Source organism: Lytechinus variegatus, chromosome 9 (assembly GCF_018143015.1).
Source record: "Lytechinus variegatus isolate NC3 chromosome 9, Lvar_3.0, whole genome shotgun sequence".
NCBI classification, from domain to species: Eukaryota; Metazoa; Echinodermata; class Echinoidea; order Temnopleuroida; family Toxopneustidae; genus Lytechinus; species Lytechinus variegatus.
The window spans coordinates 9727570-9747000 of NC_054748.1; the positions used below are offsets into that span (position 1 = coordinate 9727570).

A 19431-nucleotide genomic window follows, 5' to 3' on the forward strand; every position below is an offset into this window, starting at 1 on the left:
TCAATGTTCTGCTCATATGAAACCTAAAGTCTATTTTTCTCTTTTCCATTCAATTCATTTTGATTCAAAAGAAATATATAGGCCTGGGCCTACCCAGTTGTTGGATGATCTAACGAGTTGTTTATCCGGACAAGGTGACAATTCAAGATTGTTGCTTGCATTCACAAAAATATTTGATGCATGAATTGTGAGATAAACATGTCTTTATCTTCAAGTGTCTGACATCAGACCCTCATCCTCCTTACCCATAATGCCTTCTCCCGACTGCTGCCGAAGCAACACGGCCTTCCCTCTCTCCCACTCCGCAGTTCCCTTGGAAGTTATTGCTGTCCATTACAGAGAGCTCTCGAAGGAGAAGCTCGATGGTTTCCTCGTCCCAGCTGTCCTCCGGCCATTTCCTCTGCTCCAGAAGATGCCTAACTTTGTTCTCTCGAACCCTGCGAGATTCTCTGCCTTGCTGCACGTAGGTGGGCGGGATCAGCTTCTCGCAAACGGCATACGACTCTGGATTCATGATGATGGGATGGGGCTGAAGTTACAGATCACTGGCTTTGATTAAATGGTGCAGATCTATTGGGCAAAAAGAATAGAAAATATATCTAACATTTAGATCAACAGTTGGGATAAGCAAGGCCCATACTCCAATCCGAGGGCAAGGCCCTTTAGTGTATTTAAAGGGAAAATTCACCCTAACCAAAAGGTTGATTGTAAAAATAACAGAAAAAGTAATAAATATTGCCGAAGGTTTGCAAAAGAATCCACAAAGAAGTAAAAAATTTATTTGAGTTTTAGTCATTTGATTGATGATGTCATTGCAAGCAGCAATCAATGATGACTGATAATAGGAAGTTTCAATCAGTGCATGGTGATATAAATCCTGATCTGAAAAAAAAAATTATTTGAATAAACGAGACAGAGACACTTGTTGATTTAAGCAAATGAAGTGAGTTTGTAAATAATAGAGCGATGCAACTCATGAAGAGTTGGCTTTTTTGTTAGTCTTTGAATGGGAGTTATTATGTATTTTCTTTGGCAAATATTTTTGGAAGATTACGTTTTACACAAGCTGTGCCATTAGAAACTTTTAAAAATTCATTATATGGGGCTGCTCTCTACAACGTACCAATTCTTTTGACAATGAAAGTCAAATGGAAAGCTGAGAGGCTTTTGTAGAGAGTTGGTGGACCTGGACAGCAGATCATCAAATGATTTGCACCGGATGAACAATGGCAAATATGTCATTGTCCAGAGTCCCACGCTGCTGTCCCGGTCCACCAACTTCAACAAAAGCCTCTCAGCTCTCCTTGTGATTTGACTTGCATTTTCAAAGGAATTGTGCATTGTAGAGAGCTGTTATAGGGTTCGGAAGGCATGTCCCTGGGAAGTGGAGGTGCTGGGGTGTTTTTTTTTCCTCATAGGCAGCACCTCCTGGAAATGTTGTAAGTACATGTATATGGTAAATGGCAGAAACCGAAATGAACGCAATTCGTAGGAAAACCCTTCTTTTATTGCCTGTCAAATTTCTTCGGAACCAAAATCACCTTTCTTCTGTAGTGAAACCCATTTTTTGCTTATCAAATTTACTTCAGTACCCCCTGTCAATATCCTTCCCAGGGCAATGTCGGAACATAAAGTAAAACCGTCGTTGGGAAGACGATCGCAGTTCAGGCCCTGAACTGCTGTTTTATCCCCCACTAACAAAAAACCTGGTTTATATCCACCCTGCATGACCAATTTAATTCCTCTTATGTAATGTTTCAACTCCGCAGCCAAGCCCAAGTGTTGAGCCGATTCACACAAGAACAGGAATGAGTTGTTAGAGAAAAATGTTCATTATTCGAAATCTTTCAAAATGAGTGAACATGAAAATAGCGCAAATTGTCGGAAAATGCTGAATTGAATTAGTTAAACTTTGTAACTACATTGTAAAATTGTTATTTCTATTGTTTTACAGATCATTTTACCTTACATGTATCTTGGCATGCAAACATCACAAGAGCTTCCCTTATTAAAGTTGTCCATAACTTATTTACAATAGGAATTGATCCAAAACAATGTTCCCAGATCATACTAAATACTTATATTTCCCTTTAATGCAGAAGCCAGTCGGTTTTGAAGGGTTAATCAATTCGGTATCATGGAATATCAAAGCCCCATGGATTGCTTTGTCAATTGTCAATGATTGGGTTGCTTTTGTATTCCTATAGATTTTTGAATGTATTGCGCTTGAGTGTCCTCCCTTACTATCCACGCCCCTGGTTCATGGCCATAAACACTCTTTTTAACCCACTTACATTTTTGTTCATTGAAATATAGCCAGTTCTGCAAGGGTGGGTTTGATCACGAGATTATGCAATGAATGTCAAGAAGAGTTTATTTTAGAGTTATTGACAAACAACCAAACTAATAAATAATGTCTATTGTACTGTCGGGCAATGCTGAAATTAGTTAACATGGTAAAACTTGTTATTTCTCTTTTTTCCACGATTATTTTACATTATACATGTATATTGGCATGCAAGAGTCACAAAGGCTTTCCTTTAAGGGAATCCAACCCAATAAAAACTTGTTTTTAGAGGAACAAGACAAATCAGACAAGCTGATAGGTGAAAGTTTTAAAAATATCGGACAAACAATAAGAAAGTTAAGAATTTTTAAAAGTTGTAAGTATTGGTAATATAACCCATAGAGGCTAAAAATTGGCTACATACGTGATCTCATATAAAGCGATGAAAGGCAAGGACTACTCTTCCATGTACTCCAATAAACAAAATGGCTAAAATGTCATTTTTTCAAGTTTTGCTTCAAAAAATTTCTTTGAGGACATACAGGTAAAACAATATACTACATGTAAAACACTTCCGCAGGGGAATGGGTACAAATCCCTGATAATTAAGTACATGGCCTATGGGAAAGTTCTCTTTGCCCTTTGTTACATACTCAGTTGCCAATTTGAAATCTACAGTCATAGGGATCTCAATTTTAAAGCAGCCATATCATAATATTGCTTGTCAGATTTCTTTCAAACTTTCAGTATTCTCTTTCTTTTCTTTTTTCTCCTTTCCAACAAAACATTTTATGACCAAGGCTGAATTACACTTTAAGTTGTCCATATACATGTAGCTTATTAAAAATTTGTAATAGGAATTGATCCAAAACAATGCGTCTAGATGTACAACAACTGTACATTTCGCTTAAAGATAAATTCCAGTATTGGTAACGATCTCAAAATGACTTTTTACAGAATCTAATATAATGACCACCTAAGTGTCTGTTTGTATGAATAAAAAATATGTGCCAAAGGATTCTGGAAGAAATTGTGTAATTGCTGAGAAATAAGCAAAATAAGCGCGGATTTGGTCACTTCCGTCGGGTCTTTATTCCAGCAATAATAATACACTGTCCCACGTGTGCCTATCTGTGTTGGTGATCTTCAGTGTGAACATTTTTCAGCGTAGATTTCAAGATTTCACAAAGTTCAGTTTATGTAACTTTACCAGATCTAGATCCTCGATGATATACTGACAATTAAGCCTGGTTTTACAGACTTTCTCATGAAATCAGTGTCTACTGCAACTACTGGCATTTCTCTTTAAATGCAGAAGCCAGTGGGTTATGAAGGGTTAATCGGCACGGTTCGGTATCATGGAATATCAAAACCCCTGTGGAATGCATTGTCAATGATTGGGATGTTTTTGTATTCCTATAGATTTTCGAATGTATTTCGCTTGAGTTTCCTCCGTTCCTAACCACGCCCCTGGTTCATGGCCATAAACAACACTCTTTTCGGCATAACCCACTCACATTTTTGTTCATTGAAATATTGCCTGTTCTGCAAGGGTGGGTTTGATTACGAGATTATGCTATGACTGTCATGAAGCGTTCTTTTAGAGTTGCTGACAAACATCAACCATAAATAAACTACTTAAAATAAAAAAAAAACAATTGGAACGCCTCTGGCAGTCACGGGTACATTACCCTATTCAATATAGCAACAATGCTGACTTTGAAAACAACTATTGAATACTTATTTACAAGAGAAAATTAACACTCAAGGTCAAGGTCGAAGCTATTTGACTTGTGACGTATGGGATATTTAGAGACTTTATAATTGTATAACATAAGAAATAAAAGCACAACATAGAATCTTTTATGGATTTTGGAAGGCTACTTGTGACTTCTTTATTCTATAAAGAAAATAGTTATCTACTATTCCATTAATGATGTAATAATATTTGAATTATTATGCTCTGTGACGTACGGGACCAGACAAAAAACGATTTTTTTTTTTCAAAAAGATTTTGTCATTGAAATTCAGTTAATTGGAACAAACTGGAATTCTCTCAATATCATGCTTTTGTCTTGCAAATATCAAGTTTTATTAGCCATTTTGATAGAACTTATTGTTGTTATGCAATAGCTCAAAATATAAATGTCCGCGCTGTGATGTACATGTACAGGACATTTGTCCATATGTATGAATGGGGAAATTGAAATTTCATCAAAATTTATTGATGTAAACCAAATTATTATGTTTTACTTGGATTATCATGATTCATATATAATATTTCTATAACAGTTTTCAATGAAACAAACATATAGCGAATACTTAACCAATATGAATATTATGAACGATGTCTTGCAAATAATTCCATGTGTTAAACGAATGGGGATGGTTAAATTTCATAAAAATTTATAAACTGGATGTAAAAACAAAGTAAGTTTTACATGGACTATTTTGACTAGCAGCAATTACCCATAGCAGCACTGCATGGGGTAGGATTCATTTTTCTTTACCAAGGTGTGTGGGTGTTGGGGGGTGACATTGTTACATGTACATGTACAGCTAGACTGCCTATTCACACTGAAAGCCAAGCAGTTTATTGATGAAATAGCAGATGTCTCTTTCAATATAAAGTTAAGCATCTTGGGTTAAACTGGAGGAATAACTACAACATGAAAGCCAAATCTAACTATAAAATGGAAAAATATATTACAACACGGTGTATTCAGTAAGCAGTCAAGTCAAGAGGCAATTATTGTGATATACATGTACAGGTAGAAATGTTATCATTACATGTACATGTATTGGGTCAGAAATAAATATATGAAAGTACAGTGCATACCTAATTACAATGTACATTAATAGACATCAGTTATTTGTACTTTTTAAATTAAAGGTTGCTCTATAAGTACAGCGGGAAGTCGAAAAGAAGTGAGAGTGAGAGAAGGGGGGGGGGGATAAAATGAGGACTTACATTAAGACAGTAAGGAAAATGAGAGGCAGACAATGGAGAAAATGAGAGAGGACATGAAAGAGACCCACACGCCGGGGAAAATGAATGAGAGAGAGACAGGCAGCCAGTGGGAAAAAATGGATGAGAGAGACAAAATGAATGTTTTTAGACTATCTGGAAGTTAGATGAAGCGGAAATTCGTCAAAATGGAAATTAGACCAACTGTAATATCTAGACAAATGAATGATAGACCAAGAGATGATTATTGGACCATTTAGTATTAGACTAACTGACAATTAGATAAACTACAAACTACATGTAGTATTACACCAAATGCAAATAGACCTTAGACCTTGTTACAATGAAATACAGTACTTAGACGAAATGGCAATTAGATCAAATGAAAATGAGACCAAGTGGTACTAAGACCAAATGGCTATTAGACCAAGTGGTCATTAGACTATTATTGGCAATTAGACCAAGTCAGGTCATTAGGCAAAATGATAATTAGACTAAGTGGGTTTAGCCCGAATGTACAATAGAAGATTAGACCAAGTGATATATTAGATCAAACGTCAGTAAACCCCGCATCAACCCATTCGGCCACCCCTTAGTCTGCTATGCAGACTCTGAATGGCTCGTGAGGTGGATCTGCTGGTTTAGCAAACCAGCCTGAAAGGGCGAGCGAAGCGAGCCATTTCTACAGCCTCGGTAGACCTAGTCTGCTATGCAGACTCATTGAATTACTAGCTGAGGTACACACACTGCAGATGTGGGTCTCCATCTGTAGACCACTTCTGCAGCCTCAGTAGACCTAGTCTGCTATGCACAATCATTGAATCAGCTGAGTTACACACACTGCATGTGGGTCTACAATTGTAGACCACTTCTGCAGCCTCAGTAGACCTACATGTAGTCTGCTATGCAGACTCATTGAATCAGCTGAGGTACACACACTGCAGATGTGGGTCTACATTTGTAGACCGTTTCTGCAGCCTCAGTAGACCTAGTCTGCTATGCAGACTCGTTGCATCAGCTGAGGTACACACACTGCAGATGTGGGTCTACATCTGTAGACTAGCCACCCCCAACCACTCCCTCAACCATACTTCATCATATACTGAAACTTGAAGAATGAGTATGAAATTTGATGTAAAATGAGAAATCAGTTATTAAAACTGAGTCAGGCATTGCAATGAATATTAACAATATCACAGAATTTTTGGTGGTATGAAATTTTGCCCAACTTACAATAGGCGACCACCGCGTACTAGACCGTTTAATCCACTGTAATGTTAAAATTTGTTTATTTGTTTGTGAAACCACGATCAGTGAACTGTTCGTGTCTGTGCCATGCATCGATGAAATTTGATTGCATTCTGTTGGCGCATGACTGTATTATTGAAATCAAACAATGCATATTTTCCTCAAGTTAGGTATTGTTCAGATACATGTATGCACATAAAAAAATCTATTATCGTTCAACCATTGATTGATTGTTATGTGCATGTCTGAACAGTACCTAATAAACTTGTATCCAAAGATAGCAAACATTTCAGTTGACCTGCTAGCGAACTTGGCAAAAGTTTAACTCAATCTGTGAGCACCCTGGCGGACTGGGGACTGGAGCCTATTCATCCCCTAACAAGTCCGGGGGGAAGGGGGGATCAAATGTACTGCGTGACCAAATTATCTCCAAACATCCCCTAAAGAAGTTTTTTTTTCTGTGTGTGCAAAATAAACCCCTAAACAAGTTTTTCGCGGGCTTTATATTCATACATTATGGCCTTAAACAAGTTGTTGCCAGAATATGACCCCAGAGAAAAAGCTTGGGGAAAAAACATACCCTGAACAGTTTGGCTAGTCTTTAACAAAAAAAAAAACTTTTGAAAAAAAAAACATACCCTAAGGAGGTCTGACCCCGCGATTGACCAGTCTTTCAAAACCACCCTTTTATCTTTAAAATCTGTGTTTTTGATACCCTTGACAAGTGCACGCCTGGCCCGTGTCCAAAACTGGAAAAAACACCCCTTTTTGGTCATGCAAGTGTACAGCCATTTGACTGCCCCCACCTCTGGGCTTAAAGCGGGGGGGGGGGGGGATGGAAGAGGGGACATGGTGAATAAAACGAGGGGAGGGGAATAATTTGGAAAGTATATAAAAAGGAAGCTTTCAGTCACTTTATTTCTAGCCCTCCCCTACCTCAAGTAATGTTCGTGTACATGTAGGCTCCACTTCACTACTACACTACGTTAGTCTGCACGCACAGACCCTGATTGAAACTTTGATCAGCAAGTGTGTCTCCACACAAAGACTAGGGCCTTCAGTACACAAGGCATGAGTAGGCTGCACATTCAGACCCTTACATGTTAACTCGAATGAAGGGTTTGCACAGCAGACTAACCTACCCGAAACCTGACAAAGGTGGGATTTTATAGGGGGATATAAAAAAAACAATAACAGGTGGAGCGCCTCTGGCAGTCTCACCTGCATCACGCGATTCAATAGCAGCAGTGCTGACTTTGAAAATAATCATCACAAAAAACACCATGCATATGATGATACAATACTACATTTATTGACAATAAATGACATTTGACCTTGATCATGTGACATAAGACATGTCAGTGATACTTGATTACCCCTAAATCCACATTTTATAAACTATATTTATAAACTTTGAAAACTATGACAGCAATCTAATAATTAACTAGAGATGCTCGGCGGGTCGTGCGGCCGAGCACATGTATCCCCCAACCCACCGCGTCATCCGTCATTGCGATATATAGAGCTCAGACAGCTCACACATAAATTTGACAAATACAATTATCATGGCGACAATGACCCTATCCACATTTTGCCTGTGGGTACCGAATTTGATGATTAAAGTATTGTCCAGTAGCACCTTTTGGCAGGGTTGTAATAAAAAACGTTTTTTTATCAAAAAAACAAAGAAAACGTTTTTTTATCAAAAAAACAAAGAAAACGTTTTTTATTGTTTTAAAAAGTTTTAAATCGTTTTTAAATGTTTTTTTTCTTCCAACGAATGATGCAATTTTCCGTAAATCAATTAAACTATACAGTCTGATTTAATCGCTTGATGTTTTAAATACATCTTTGGAGTAAGTAAAAGAAAATAGTACAATTTTTGTTACTGAATTTACAACAGAAAAATTAATATTTCCCCCAAAAAATTACTAGATCATGAAAACTGAATCCCAATAAAAACCCCCCACTAAAGTTGACATTTTATAAGTTTATTCCTCATACATGTACATATACTGTAGTCCCAGGGTATTTTGAGCCTTGTCAATCTAGGGGAGAAGGGGGGCGAGAAGAATTTGCAGTGGATGAAAATGGCATACTGTAATCTATGGGGTTTCAAAGCTTAATTTCATTAAATCAAGAAATGCTTTTATTTCATATGAATCAATTATGCCAATTTTAATTAAATCTATAAATAAAGCCCTTATTTTTTTCAATTGAGGAATTTAGATCAAATGCATATAAAAAACAGTATAAAAAGTTTTTTACTTTTTGTTATAGAAATTATGAGCAATAATTTTAATTTAAAAAAAGAGTACAAATAATGATACAGATTTTGGCAAGAATTTACAATTGGCTTTATACATGAATCCTGTTATTGAGCAATTCGCGGTCTGACGTGCACTTGTTGTGTAATATTATAACCACATACCCATGCATGCATCCAAAAATAGTCTCGAATGATATGGCGTGACTCTGTCATGTTCATACTTTTATCATATAAATTTTTGAGGGGGCCATTAAAGTCCCCTGAGATTGTTATGGTTAAGGTTTGCTAGCTGATTATCTTACGCTGTTTAAAGTATATTTCTTCATCTTTACAACGTGCAAAGTTTCACCTGCTTTCGTGTGTACCTCAAGAGTACGATGACAGTTTTACAGTCTACCAATCGTCGCCTTAGCACGTCGCCTTCCCACACAAAGGCCGTTTGCGCACACTGCATGTCGCCTTCCTGCAGAAAGGCTGTGAGCGTGCAGTTAACAGTGCACGCTAACGGCCTTTGTGCGGGAAGGCGATGCGCAGTCGCACTAACAACCCTAATGCAGGAAGGCGGCGGTTTCTAAAATATTATTATGCCTGTGCAAGACTTCCATTTCATTCAAGTACTACTTTGCATTTAAGCTTATTAAATAGTGTTTTTCCCTGTTCAAAAAGTGAACACAACACTCACATATTTTTGTTGAAATGAGAATATTCTTAATATGGATTGATGTACATAATTGAACAGGTAGAAAAGGAACATGACAAAGCAATGGAGAAAGGGAGAAGAAAGGGGGGAAGAGAAAGAGGAGAAAAAGAGTGGTGTTGAGAAAGATATTTAATTAGTAAGAATAAAATAGTACACCACTTCAGAAGAAAAAGTATGAAAAAAAACATTTACATGTAACTAAAATCACATCCATGCAAATTTACAACATACAAGTCTATGCGGTGATTTAAAACACATTTTTTTTGTAAAATAAACGGGTGTTTTAAAACGCGTTTTAAAACATGTTTTAAAACACACCGTTTTAAACGTGCCCACCCTGCCTGTTGGGGAATACAATTATAGAGTAATCTGGATTTATTTTGTAAACCTAACCCTAAGACCCCCACCATAAATGATAGGCATCTTTGCTTCACCTTCTAATATTGCTTCTGTGTGCCAACTGATGTGACAAACTGAAAACAAGGCAAAAGCAATTTTGTGTCTCGCCCACTTATGAAAATGACCAGAAATATCGTGATTTGCGAGGCATGCAACAGAATCGTATCGAAACTTCATTGTGAAATGACTGGGATGGAATGACACTTGTCATAAGAGCCTTGCACGTAAACTTTAATGTTGACCTGAAAATGACCTTTGACCTTACCATGTGACCTCAGACTGCAGCATAAAATGCACATTCCCCAAGTCCATCTACCATCCAAGTTTGTTTGAAAATTGACATACGGTTGCGGAGTTTGGTGTCATAAGAGAGTCCTGATGTAAACTTTTACGTTGACCTGTAAATGACATTTGACCTTAGCATGTGACCTCTGACTACAGCATAACATGCAGGTTCCCAAAGTCTATCTACCATCCAAGTTTGGTTGAAAAGGTACATACGGTTGCGGAGTTAGGTGTCAAAAGACAGTCTTACATGTAAACTTTAACATTGGCCTGAAAATGACCTTTAACCTTACCATGTGACCTCAGACTGCAGCATAACATGCATGTCTCCCAAGTCCATCTACCATCCAAGTTTGGTTGAAAAGTGACTTACGGTTGCAAAGTTAGGTGTCATAGGAGAGTCTTGCATGTAAACTTTAACGTTGACCTAAAAATGACCTTTGACCTTACCACGTGACCTCCGACTGCAGCATAACATGCAGGTCCCCTAAGTCCATCCACCATCCAAGTTTGGTTGAAAAGCGACTTACGGTTGTGGAGTTATGTGTCATTAACTTTGTGACGGACGGACGACATTTGGATCCCTAAGTCTCGCCTTCGCCTCTGGTGGGCGAGACAATAATGGAAACGTCTACTTCATTATTTATAAATAATTCTTTCGAGAGCGTTATCATTCTCTTTATTTATAAATAATCATTATTTAATGTTCGAGTTTTCCAGTATTTATAAATAATGGAAAACTCGACTATAACATGGAAATGTGGGACTGCCCATGATATGAATATTCATGATGCGATTTCCTTTTTCGTGATTTTTCTTCACACAAGCAATTTTCAAGGGATATGGTCTGATTGTAATATTCTTCATTTTCTATGTAACTTCGTCTTCGTAGAAATATCAAAAAGTGTAATTTTATACGATTTTTCCTACAGTTCACAATCCCCGAAAGCGCGTGTATTTCACCTTTTCCATCGTAGGGACAACCGGTGAATCGACCGAGTGCTCTTCATCGAAATACTACGTTGGTTGGTCCCCGGAACTGGCGGGCGGAATTTAGCCTGAATCCTCGATGGAAGTGGATCAAGTGCATATGAGCTGAGAGAGTGAAATATCTGTGTACGTGCATCAGGCTCTTCTACTTTGGTGTAGAGATAAGTTTCAGTTCTAATAATGCACAATACGTCAAATGAAATAGGTGGGACTACATTTTGAAGTGTCTGTTTGAGGCGTTTGGGGGCCATTTCACACCGGCCCCAAAATGCTTGCAACAACAAAACGGGGGCATGATGACCCCTAAATTTTTGAAAACTTATTTTTCCATTGAAAATTATCACAAATTCACCAAAAGTGTGCACGAAAGCCTTCATATTTCACTTTTAAAACTCCAAAAAGTGCCAAAATGACAAGCTTGGTCGCTTCGCAGTATCACTTTCAACTTGAGAACGTTTACGCGTCTGCTCCCCCCCCCTTCCGAAAGAAGTTATGTGTACGGCAATGTTCAAAATAGCCTGGCACATTGATTTATATACACTTTCATTATTTTTATCTCATTATCATCATGGCCTTACGCAGATTTTTTTCCAGGTGGGGTCAGGACGCGCGTAAACTTTCTAAAAAATATCTTGAAAAAGCGAAGCGACCAAGCTTGTCATTTGGGCTTGGTCACGTCGCTGTCTTGTTTTCAAGAAATATTGATCAATGCGGCTCTGATATGGCAAAAGGATTTATCTTGAAATTTTGTCAAATCAAAATTTTAATTCTTGGAAATTTTAAGGCGCTCTTTTCACTGGTGGGATCGGTTTGTCGCAAAAATGCGTAGCTTTCGAGATAGCATCAGCTATCTAGGTTAATTTCTTAAATTTTGGTCCAATTTTCATGGTAAAACCGTCTATCTCGCACATAGCCGACTTGTAACCGAAGGCTTCCACGAAAAACTGGTCTATCTCTGACTTAGACTGCTTTACCATGCAAATTGTACTGTTAACCTTTCCTTATTTCAACGGCAAAACGGTTAACTTCAAGTTAGACTGTTTTTCCGAAAAAAAAAATGAACCCTCCACTCTTTGCTATGTAAAAGATAGATCGTTTTACCATATTAACTGCCCGATGATGGCAACTCATTAACTTTTTTTCTTAGACAGTACGTCGCCGCATAGCACGAACGCGCAGCGCATATTCAGGCCATCCGGCCGAGCCAGCCTGGAGAATAAAAATGGATCATAAGAAAGTTGGGAGGCTGAGCTGCCTCCCTCCTTCTAGAGGGAGGATATTGCTGGGGTTGTCGTTAGAAAAAAAAACTCACAGGTAAGGAAAAAAGAAGGCAGAATACAGTGACACTAATTAATTCATCCTAATTTTTGTAGCGGCACAGCTTTGCAAGACGGCCGGTGGCCGCCCACCGTCTTGCGCTGCCCACGTACAAAAAAAAAGACGGGAGTCAAAGAATGACAAGTTCGGTGAAGTTAAGCTGTGTATCAGGTTTTATTCTAAATCAAAGTCAAATTACATGCTGGATAATAATATATGTCGCTTCTCTGGGCTGGACGACCGACGACAGACAAAAAATTAAACCGACATGGCCTACGGCGGCAAAACAAATCGGGAACGAAAAACTGCCCCTTGTCAACTAAACACTCCCTTTTTATCCCCTTTTTGGTCAAACACCGCGTGGCGAAAAAGCCTTTCCCAAGTCGACCCTATCACTTTTGGTGTAATGCGCGAAATTAATCCGCCTATAATGTAAGTATATAAAACGGAACTTAATTATTGTGTACTCCGATTCCAAATTCAAGTTCTTCGGCTTTCCATTATTCTTCCAACTTACGTAACTCTCTTGACCACTCCCCCAACTGCTCTCTCAGTCAATTAATCCTCTTTTGCGACTCACTTCAGCCACTCCCACTCACAGCTCACTTCCACCAAGGAATTACCAGCACTCCTTGCTTCCACACCTGTTCACATTCTCTCTCTCTCTCTCTAATCACTGAAGAATGCAAGCGAGCCGAAGGACATGAATAAGAAGCAAAGTAGTAAATAACTGAAGTTCCAATGGACTTCTATTAGTCCTGAACGCCTAGCAACCCAGTCAGTTTGCCCTCTTTCACTTCCACATTCCAATCGCTAGCCTGGCCCAGAAAAACTAGCAAACGAAATCAACACCTTTAAGGAATGTAAACAATGGAAGAAGGCGAACGAACTTCTCTACCCAAACAAACAAATCTCTATTTTCCATCCCGCTATAACTCTCCCCTACTGAATCGATCTGTTCCATAAGATCGCAAAAAATAAGAAAAAAAAAGATTTGTTGATACTGACGGTCGTCCATCCATGACACTTACAATTTGTCATAAACAATATAAACATTTCAACATCGTTCTATATTTATGCCAAATATCGTTATTTCAAAATCTTCCCCTTTTTTGGTAAATAGATTGCATGTATATACATTATACCTGTACCTTCTTCAATTAAAAATAGGATTTGGAGAGCTTCCATCAGGGGAATGTCAACGTATAGGCATTGGGAAGTGGATGACCCAAGCTTCCTGCTGCTTCATCGATGACATCACCCCTTCAAAGATGAACTTTCCAGACCCCTAAAAAAATGAATTGAAAGGTTTAGTTACAAATTCAACCTCTAAACATCTATTAAACCTTCATTATACCTCTTATGCACAACTAGTTATGTCAAAAATACTACAGGTACATAAACTTACATGTACAGTAGTAATAATAGCAATGATACATGTGAAAAGTAAAATTATCCATATCCGTATCTGTATCCACCTTACAAAATGAAAACCAACAGCAGTAAATCTGGTCATCTTATATATATAAAAAAAATACTATAAATAACCTTAGTTAACAAGTGCATGTTTCATGTCCAAAATGATACTAAAAAAATCTTTTGCATCAGCATACTTGTATAATGCCCTAGTAAAAGTGTTTATTAATCAATTGAACATTAATCAATGGATGGGTTGTAATTGTAAACCATGAACAATCAACTTCAGGCATTACATATCAACCATGAACATGTATCATAGACAGTAAACAGTAAATATTTTGATATTGGACAGCATGCATGCACATGTTAGACCTCGCTCTGCTATGGTTACAAATAATGACGCTTATTCTGAAAGTTACTATTACTATCATTACTTCAGTGTTTGTTTTTTTTTTTTTTTTTTTTTATGTACAATTCATCCTTTGCTTACAAACAGATGACATAGTGCACCTCTAGGGTAAACATCCACATTAAAAAGATAAACAATTGTTTTTTTATAAAATCCTTTCTTTCATACAGATTTTAGAAGTCCTTTTACATGGACAAAAAAATAACCCAAAGATTACTTGTTTTCTACCATTTACCAAGACTTTGGGATGATGTCAACACTACCATCAGAGGTGGATATCCCATGCCTCCTCCAGTTCCGTTTGACACCATCCTGCCGTCTGATATGTAGTTTCCTATAAGGACAAATATAATTACATATTTACAGATTAATTAATATCACAAAATATATTAAATGATCCATGTCGGCAAACCAAACTGGGCCAGTCAATCAATAAAGCCAAGCAATCATACATATAACCCATAATCACTGATGTACATCATTCATCCCACAATAATAAAAAAATAATTAAATCCAAAAATGTGTCTGACAAAAACTTACTATTCTACGTAGGTATAGCTCCTTCCCCCTCTCTGTCATGGGGTGCATCCGGGAGGAAACGGTGCTCCAAACCCAGAACATATCCCTATGTATTTGTATTATGTAGCATTCTTTCAAAGTTGAGTCCCCTTCTCCAAAACTTCTCAATATTAGTTATTTACCACCTACTTCCAAATACATGCTCCTTACCCCACTCCCTACTAATCGCTTCACAAAGCTATGTCCAAATAATAAAATTGTCATCGTCATAAATAATTGAAGGCGGAGTCCAGCCCAGAGATCCAAGGTACTTTTTATTTTAATTTTTTTTTTACTTATTACTTTATTTCTTTTCCTTAATTGAACAAATTCTATCTCAATACAGACCTAGGTAAGTTGTATGGATTAGAATGAATGCCTTTATTTTGTCTTTAAGATCTCCTCTGGACGACACCTCCACTTGTTCCGCCTCTGGTTCGACCAGTACTCTCCCCTACTGTTTCTGTAGTTACTCTTTCTGGTACTAGAACATATTCATCCTCAAAATCTTGTCTAGAATCCTTGTAGCTAACAATGGTTTTCCTTCTCTCATCAGAATTTAACCCAAAATCCTCCTTATTTTGGTAAACCACATCTGATTCAGAAGGTACTTTCCTTATTAGCCTACGATTCACTATCTTTGGATTACCTCCATTAATAGGTCGGATACGATAAATATCCTCAGTAGGATTTATCCAATCAACAACATATAATTCATCAAAATAAACATTCTCCAACTTGTGTCTTTTACTAAAAGCACACTTCTTTAAGTAAACAAGAGATCCTATGCCCAGGGGAGGGGAACTTGCAGAGATATTTGCATCAGCTCGGGCCTTATTCCGGGCTGCTACCTTGTCAGTCCTTTCTCTGACAACCTTTTGAGCCCTCTCAACCAACTCGGCTTGTTCTTTAACAAAGTCTTGTCCCCATTCTACATCAGACACACCCAACAAATGATCTAAAGGAATACGCTCTTTCCTACCAAACATAAGAGCAAAAGGGCTGACCCTCGTAGTTTCGTGGGGGGTGGTATTGTACATGTAGACAAGATGAGGCAATAATTCAGGCCATCTACGTCTATCACGCTGATCCAGCGATTTGATTAGGCCAAATAAAGTCCTATTGAATCTTTCAGCCTGAGCATTACCCTCAGGATGATATGGTGTTGTACGAGTCTTACGTATACCATAAAGCCTACATAATTCTTTTATCACCTGACCCTCAAAATTACGTCCCTGATCACTATGAATTCTATTTGGAATTCCATACTTTGTGAACCAGTGCTCTTGTAGAGCTTTAGCTACTGTTGAGGCGTGTTGATTTCTACAAGGGATTGCCTGAGCTAATTTCGTATATACATCTGTAATAACAAGTACATCCTCAAATCCTCCCTTACCAGGATCTAACTTAACAAAATCAATAGCAATAATTTCCAATGGACTAAATGCCATTAGATGTCTCATTGGGGTTCTTACCCGAGGCTGCATCTCCTTTGCCTTAGCACATTTAATACATCTTTTAACATAAAATTTTATATCACGAGCCATGCCAGGCCAATAAACTCTTGACCTAGCTAATTGTTCAGTTTTATTTCTACCTTGATGTCCCCATTCATCATGACATCCAACTAAAATACTCTTACGCAAACACTGTGGTAAAATTTGAAATATATCACCAAATAAAGGATCAAGAAGCTTCCTTCCTAATATTCTATCTTTAACAGAAAAATTAGACCATTGATATAACCATTGTTTCAAACTATCCGGTTCTGAAAAACGTGCGGGAAATTCATCCCCCGGTTTCCAGTGTGCACTCCACCGTTCCCACACAAATCTCAGTTCTGGGTCCATTTTCTGCATTTGAATGAGTTGTTCAGGTGAAAAGGAAGGAAACAAATTAGAAAAAGTGGGACCTAACAAATTTTCTTGGTCAGAAACACCAGACTTCGATTGGATTTCATAAAAGGCTTGCTGCAAAGATTGCACAGTTTGTTTCTTTCCAAAATATTTTTGAAGTAGTTCAATAATACTTTTAGTATCTAATGTCCCCGAAAAACAACTTTTTTACGTGCTGCACCTTCCAAATTTGCTCTGATTATGCCGCACTTTTGAGTTTCAGAGATTTGATATTGTTCACAATAAAGATCTATCTCTTCTAACCATTCGGTAAGGGAAATGCCACCTTGTCCAGAAAATCTCTCAAGTCTGGTACTTCTACCACTAGGGGTAAACCTACACCCTTGTAATGCTCCGGTTAAACCGGTTACTAAATCTTCCACTAACTTTTCAGCCATAATTTTACTATGTATATGTGAATACTACTGAAAGGAGATGCAACCTCAACTACGATAAACCTTCAGTTATAACACACTTATTAGTCTACTATCTAACTCTGGGAGAGAAAGGTAACCAATCGAACCAGACGCAGAACCTAGGAAAAAAGACATTTAGTTAAAATTGTGACATGTGTAAGTCCAGACCACAATAAACATTGGGGGTCTGATATAAAGGTAAGCACAAAAGACTGCAAATTCTATATAGATTTTCTGAAGATGTATTTTCATGTGTTGCCAAAGAACACTAACAGAATTTAGATTTTTACTATTATTATTCTATCTAGTGGTGTATTTGCAGAATTTATTTGTGCTATCTCCTTCAGATCCCAATGCACACTAATGCAAAACAGACTTAATAACAAACTGCATAGCTACACACATATCTTAACACATCGTCATGTTGAGAAGATAACGAGTTCATATCTTTTCAGATACATTTCAAGCATATCTTATAGTTTGTAATATGAGAGTCTACATTAAATGTGAATGACTGTTCTGGAAAAATCTTAACAAGGGCTTCATTACATACCAGCGACTCCTGCTGCTTCACTCGCCAAGGCTATCGGCTTCCAAACGACAGTGCCAGCTTCCACCGTCGAAGATATCGAAGACAGGGTCTACCACACCACGTCGATGACGAAGATGAAGGGCCGTGTCGAAGCGTTGGTTGGAAGAACGATGTCTCGGAGCTCCTCGATAGCGTCCAACTCCCCGAGCCGGACTAGCGCCTGCGGCCTCCAGTACCTAACCTCAATCCATCCTCATGAGACGACCAAAGGAAAAGCAATCGCCCTGCTGAGTTCCTTTACAGCCCCTTCCAAGACGATTCTCGCGCAGTTAAACGACTCCTCTCACCGCAGTGTAATGTGAAATCACCAGACTTCGTCGGTACCAACTAATCCGGAGGGTTTTAGTGGAAACCAGCTATGCTACCCCGTCAGGTCTATTTGCAGTGGTTTTCACAGGTCCCTCGACTCCTCGCTACAATGCAGCCACGCGTGAGTCCCAGGACGAAGGGTTCTTTCTCCTGAGCTCAACGGCACATGTAAGGTCCCAACGTCGAAAACCCGGGCGATGTGGGGCTCAATCCAACCCCTGCAGCTGAATTTCTCTCTCCAACGTTAAAGTTAAAATAATATCAATTCACATCCTCGAACAAAAAATAAGCCGGAACCGGTGACATGAAGTGAAGCTCTCCTTGTTGAATTTATATCAATGTCCGATAAACATTGTGTTTATGCGTAAAACCAGACTGAAGGACTAAAACGTTCCCCGAACATGCTGAAGATGACGGTCGACCCCATCCGTACTACCAATTTTGTAGCGGCACAGCTTTGCAAGACGGCCGGTGGCCGCCCACCGTCTTGCGCTGCCCACGTACAAAAAAAAAGACGGGAGTCAAAGAATGACAAGTTCGATGAAGTTAAGTTGTGTATCAGGTTTTATTCTAAATCAAAGTCAAATTACATGCTGGATAATAATATATGTCGCATCTCTGGGCTGGACGACCGACGACAGACAAAAATTAAACCGACATGGCCTACGGCGGCAAAACAAATCGGGAACGAAAAACTGCCCCTTGTCAACTAAACACTCCCTTTTTATCCCCTTTTTGGTCAAACACCGCGTGGCGAAAAAGCCTTTCCCAAGTCGACCCTATCACTTTTGGTGTAATGCGCGAAATTAATCCGCCTATAATGTAAGTATATAAAACGGAACTTAATTATTGTGTACTCCGATTCCAAATTCAAGTTCTTCGGCTTTCCATTATTCTTCCAACTTACGTAACTCTCTTGACCACTCCCCCAACTGCTCTCTCAGTCAATTAATCCTCTTTTGCGACTCACTTCAGCCACTCCCACTCACAGCTCACTTCCACCAAGGAATTACCAGCACTCCTTGCTTCCACACCTGTTCACATTCTCTCTCTCTCTCTCTAATCACTGAAGAATGCAAGCGAGCCGAAGGACATGAATAAGAAGCAAAGTAGTAAATAACTGAAGTTCCAATGGACTTCTATTAGTCCTGAACGCCTAGCAACCCAGTCAGTTTGCCCTCTTTCACTTCCACATTCCAATCGCTAGCCTGGCCCAGAGGTCTCACGGGCCTAATTACTAGTGGTAGGCCATAGATATTCATTCGAGCCAACCCATTGCTATTTTTTTTATTTTGATATGGCTGATTGACAAAGTGTATGCATATGATTGTCCATCTAACACTGATTCTATTTTTGGTAATTACTGAACT

General features: G+C 38.4%; 1 protein-coding gene across 2 annotated transcripts in view; it reads right to left on the bottom strand.

Moving 5' to 3' along the window:
* LOC121421019 (O-phosphoseryl-tRNA(Sec) selenium transferase-like) overlaps positions 1 to 19431 on the bottom strand; it is a 34942-nt gene that overhangs the window by 5250 nt on the left and 10261 nt on the right. The window contains exon 2 of one of the 2 annotated variants that reach the window (XM_041615604.1): positions 246 to 570. In XM_041615604.1, the coding sequence (XP_041471538.1) occupies positions 246 to 514 (269 nt within the window). In that variant the 5' untranslated portion in view covers positions 515 to 570. Of the gene's footprint in view, positions 1 to 245; positions 571 to 19431 lie in introns of those variants that run through there. The other variant, XM_041615605.1, reaches the window with a different exon arrangement.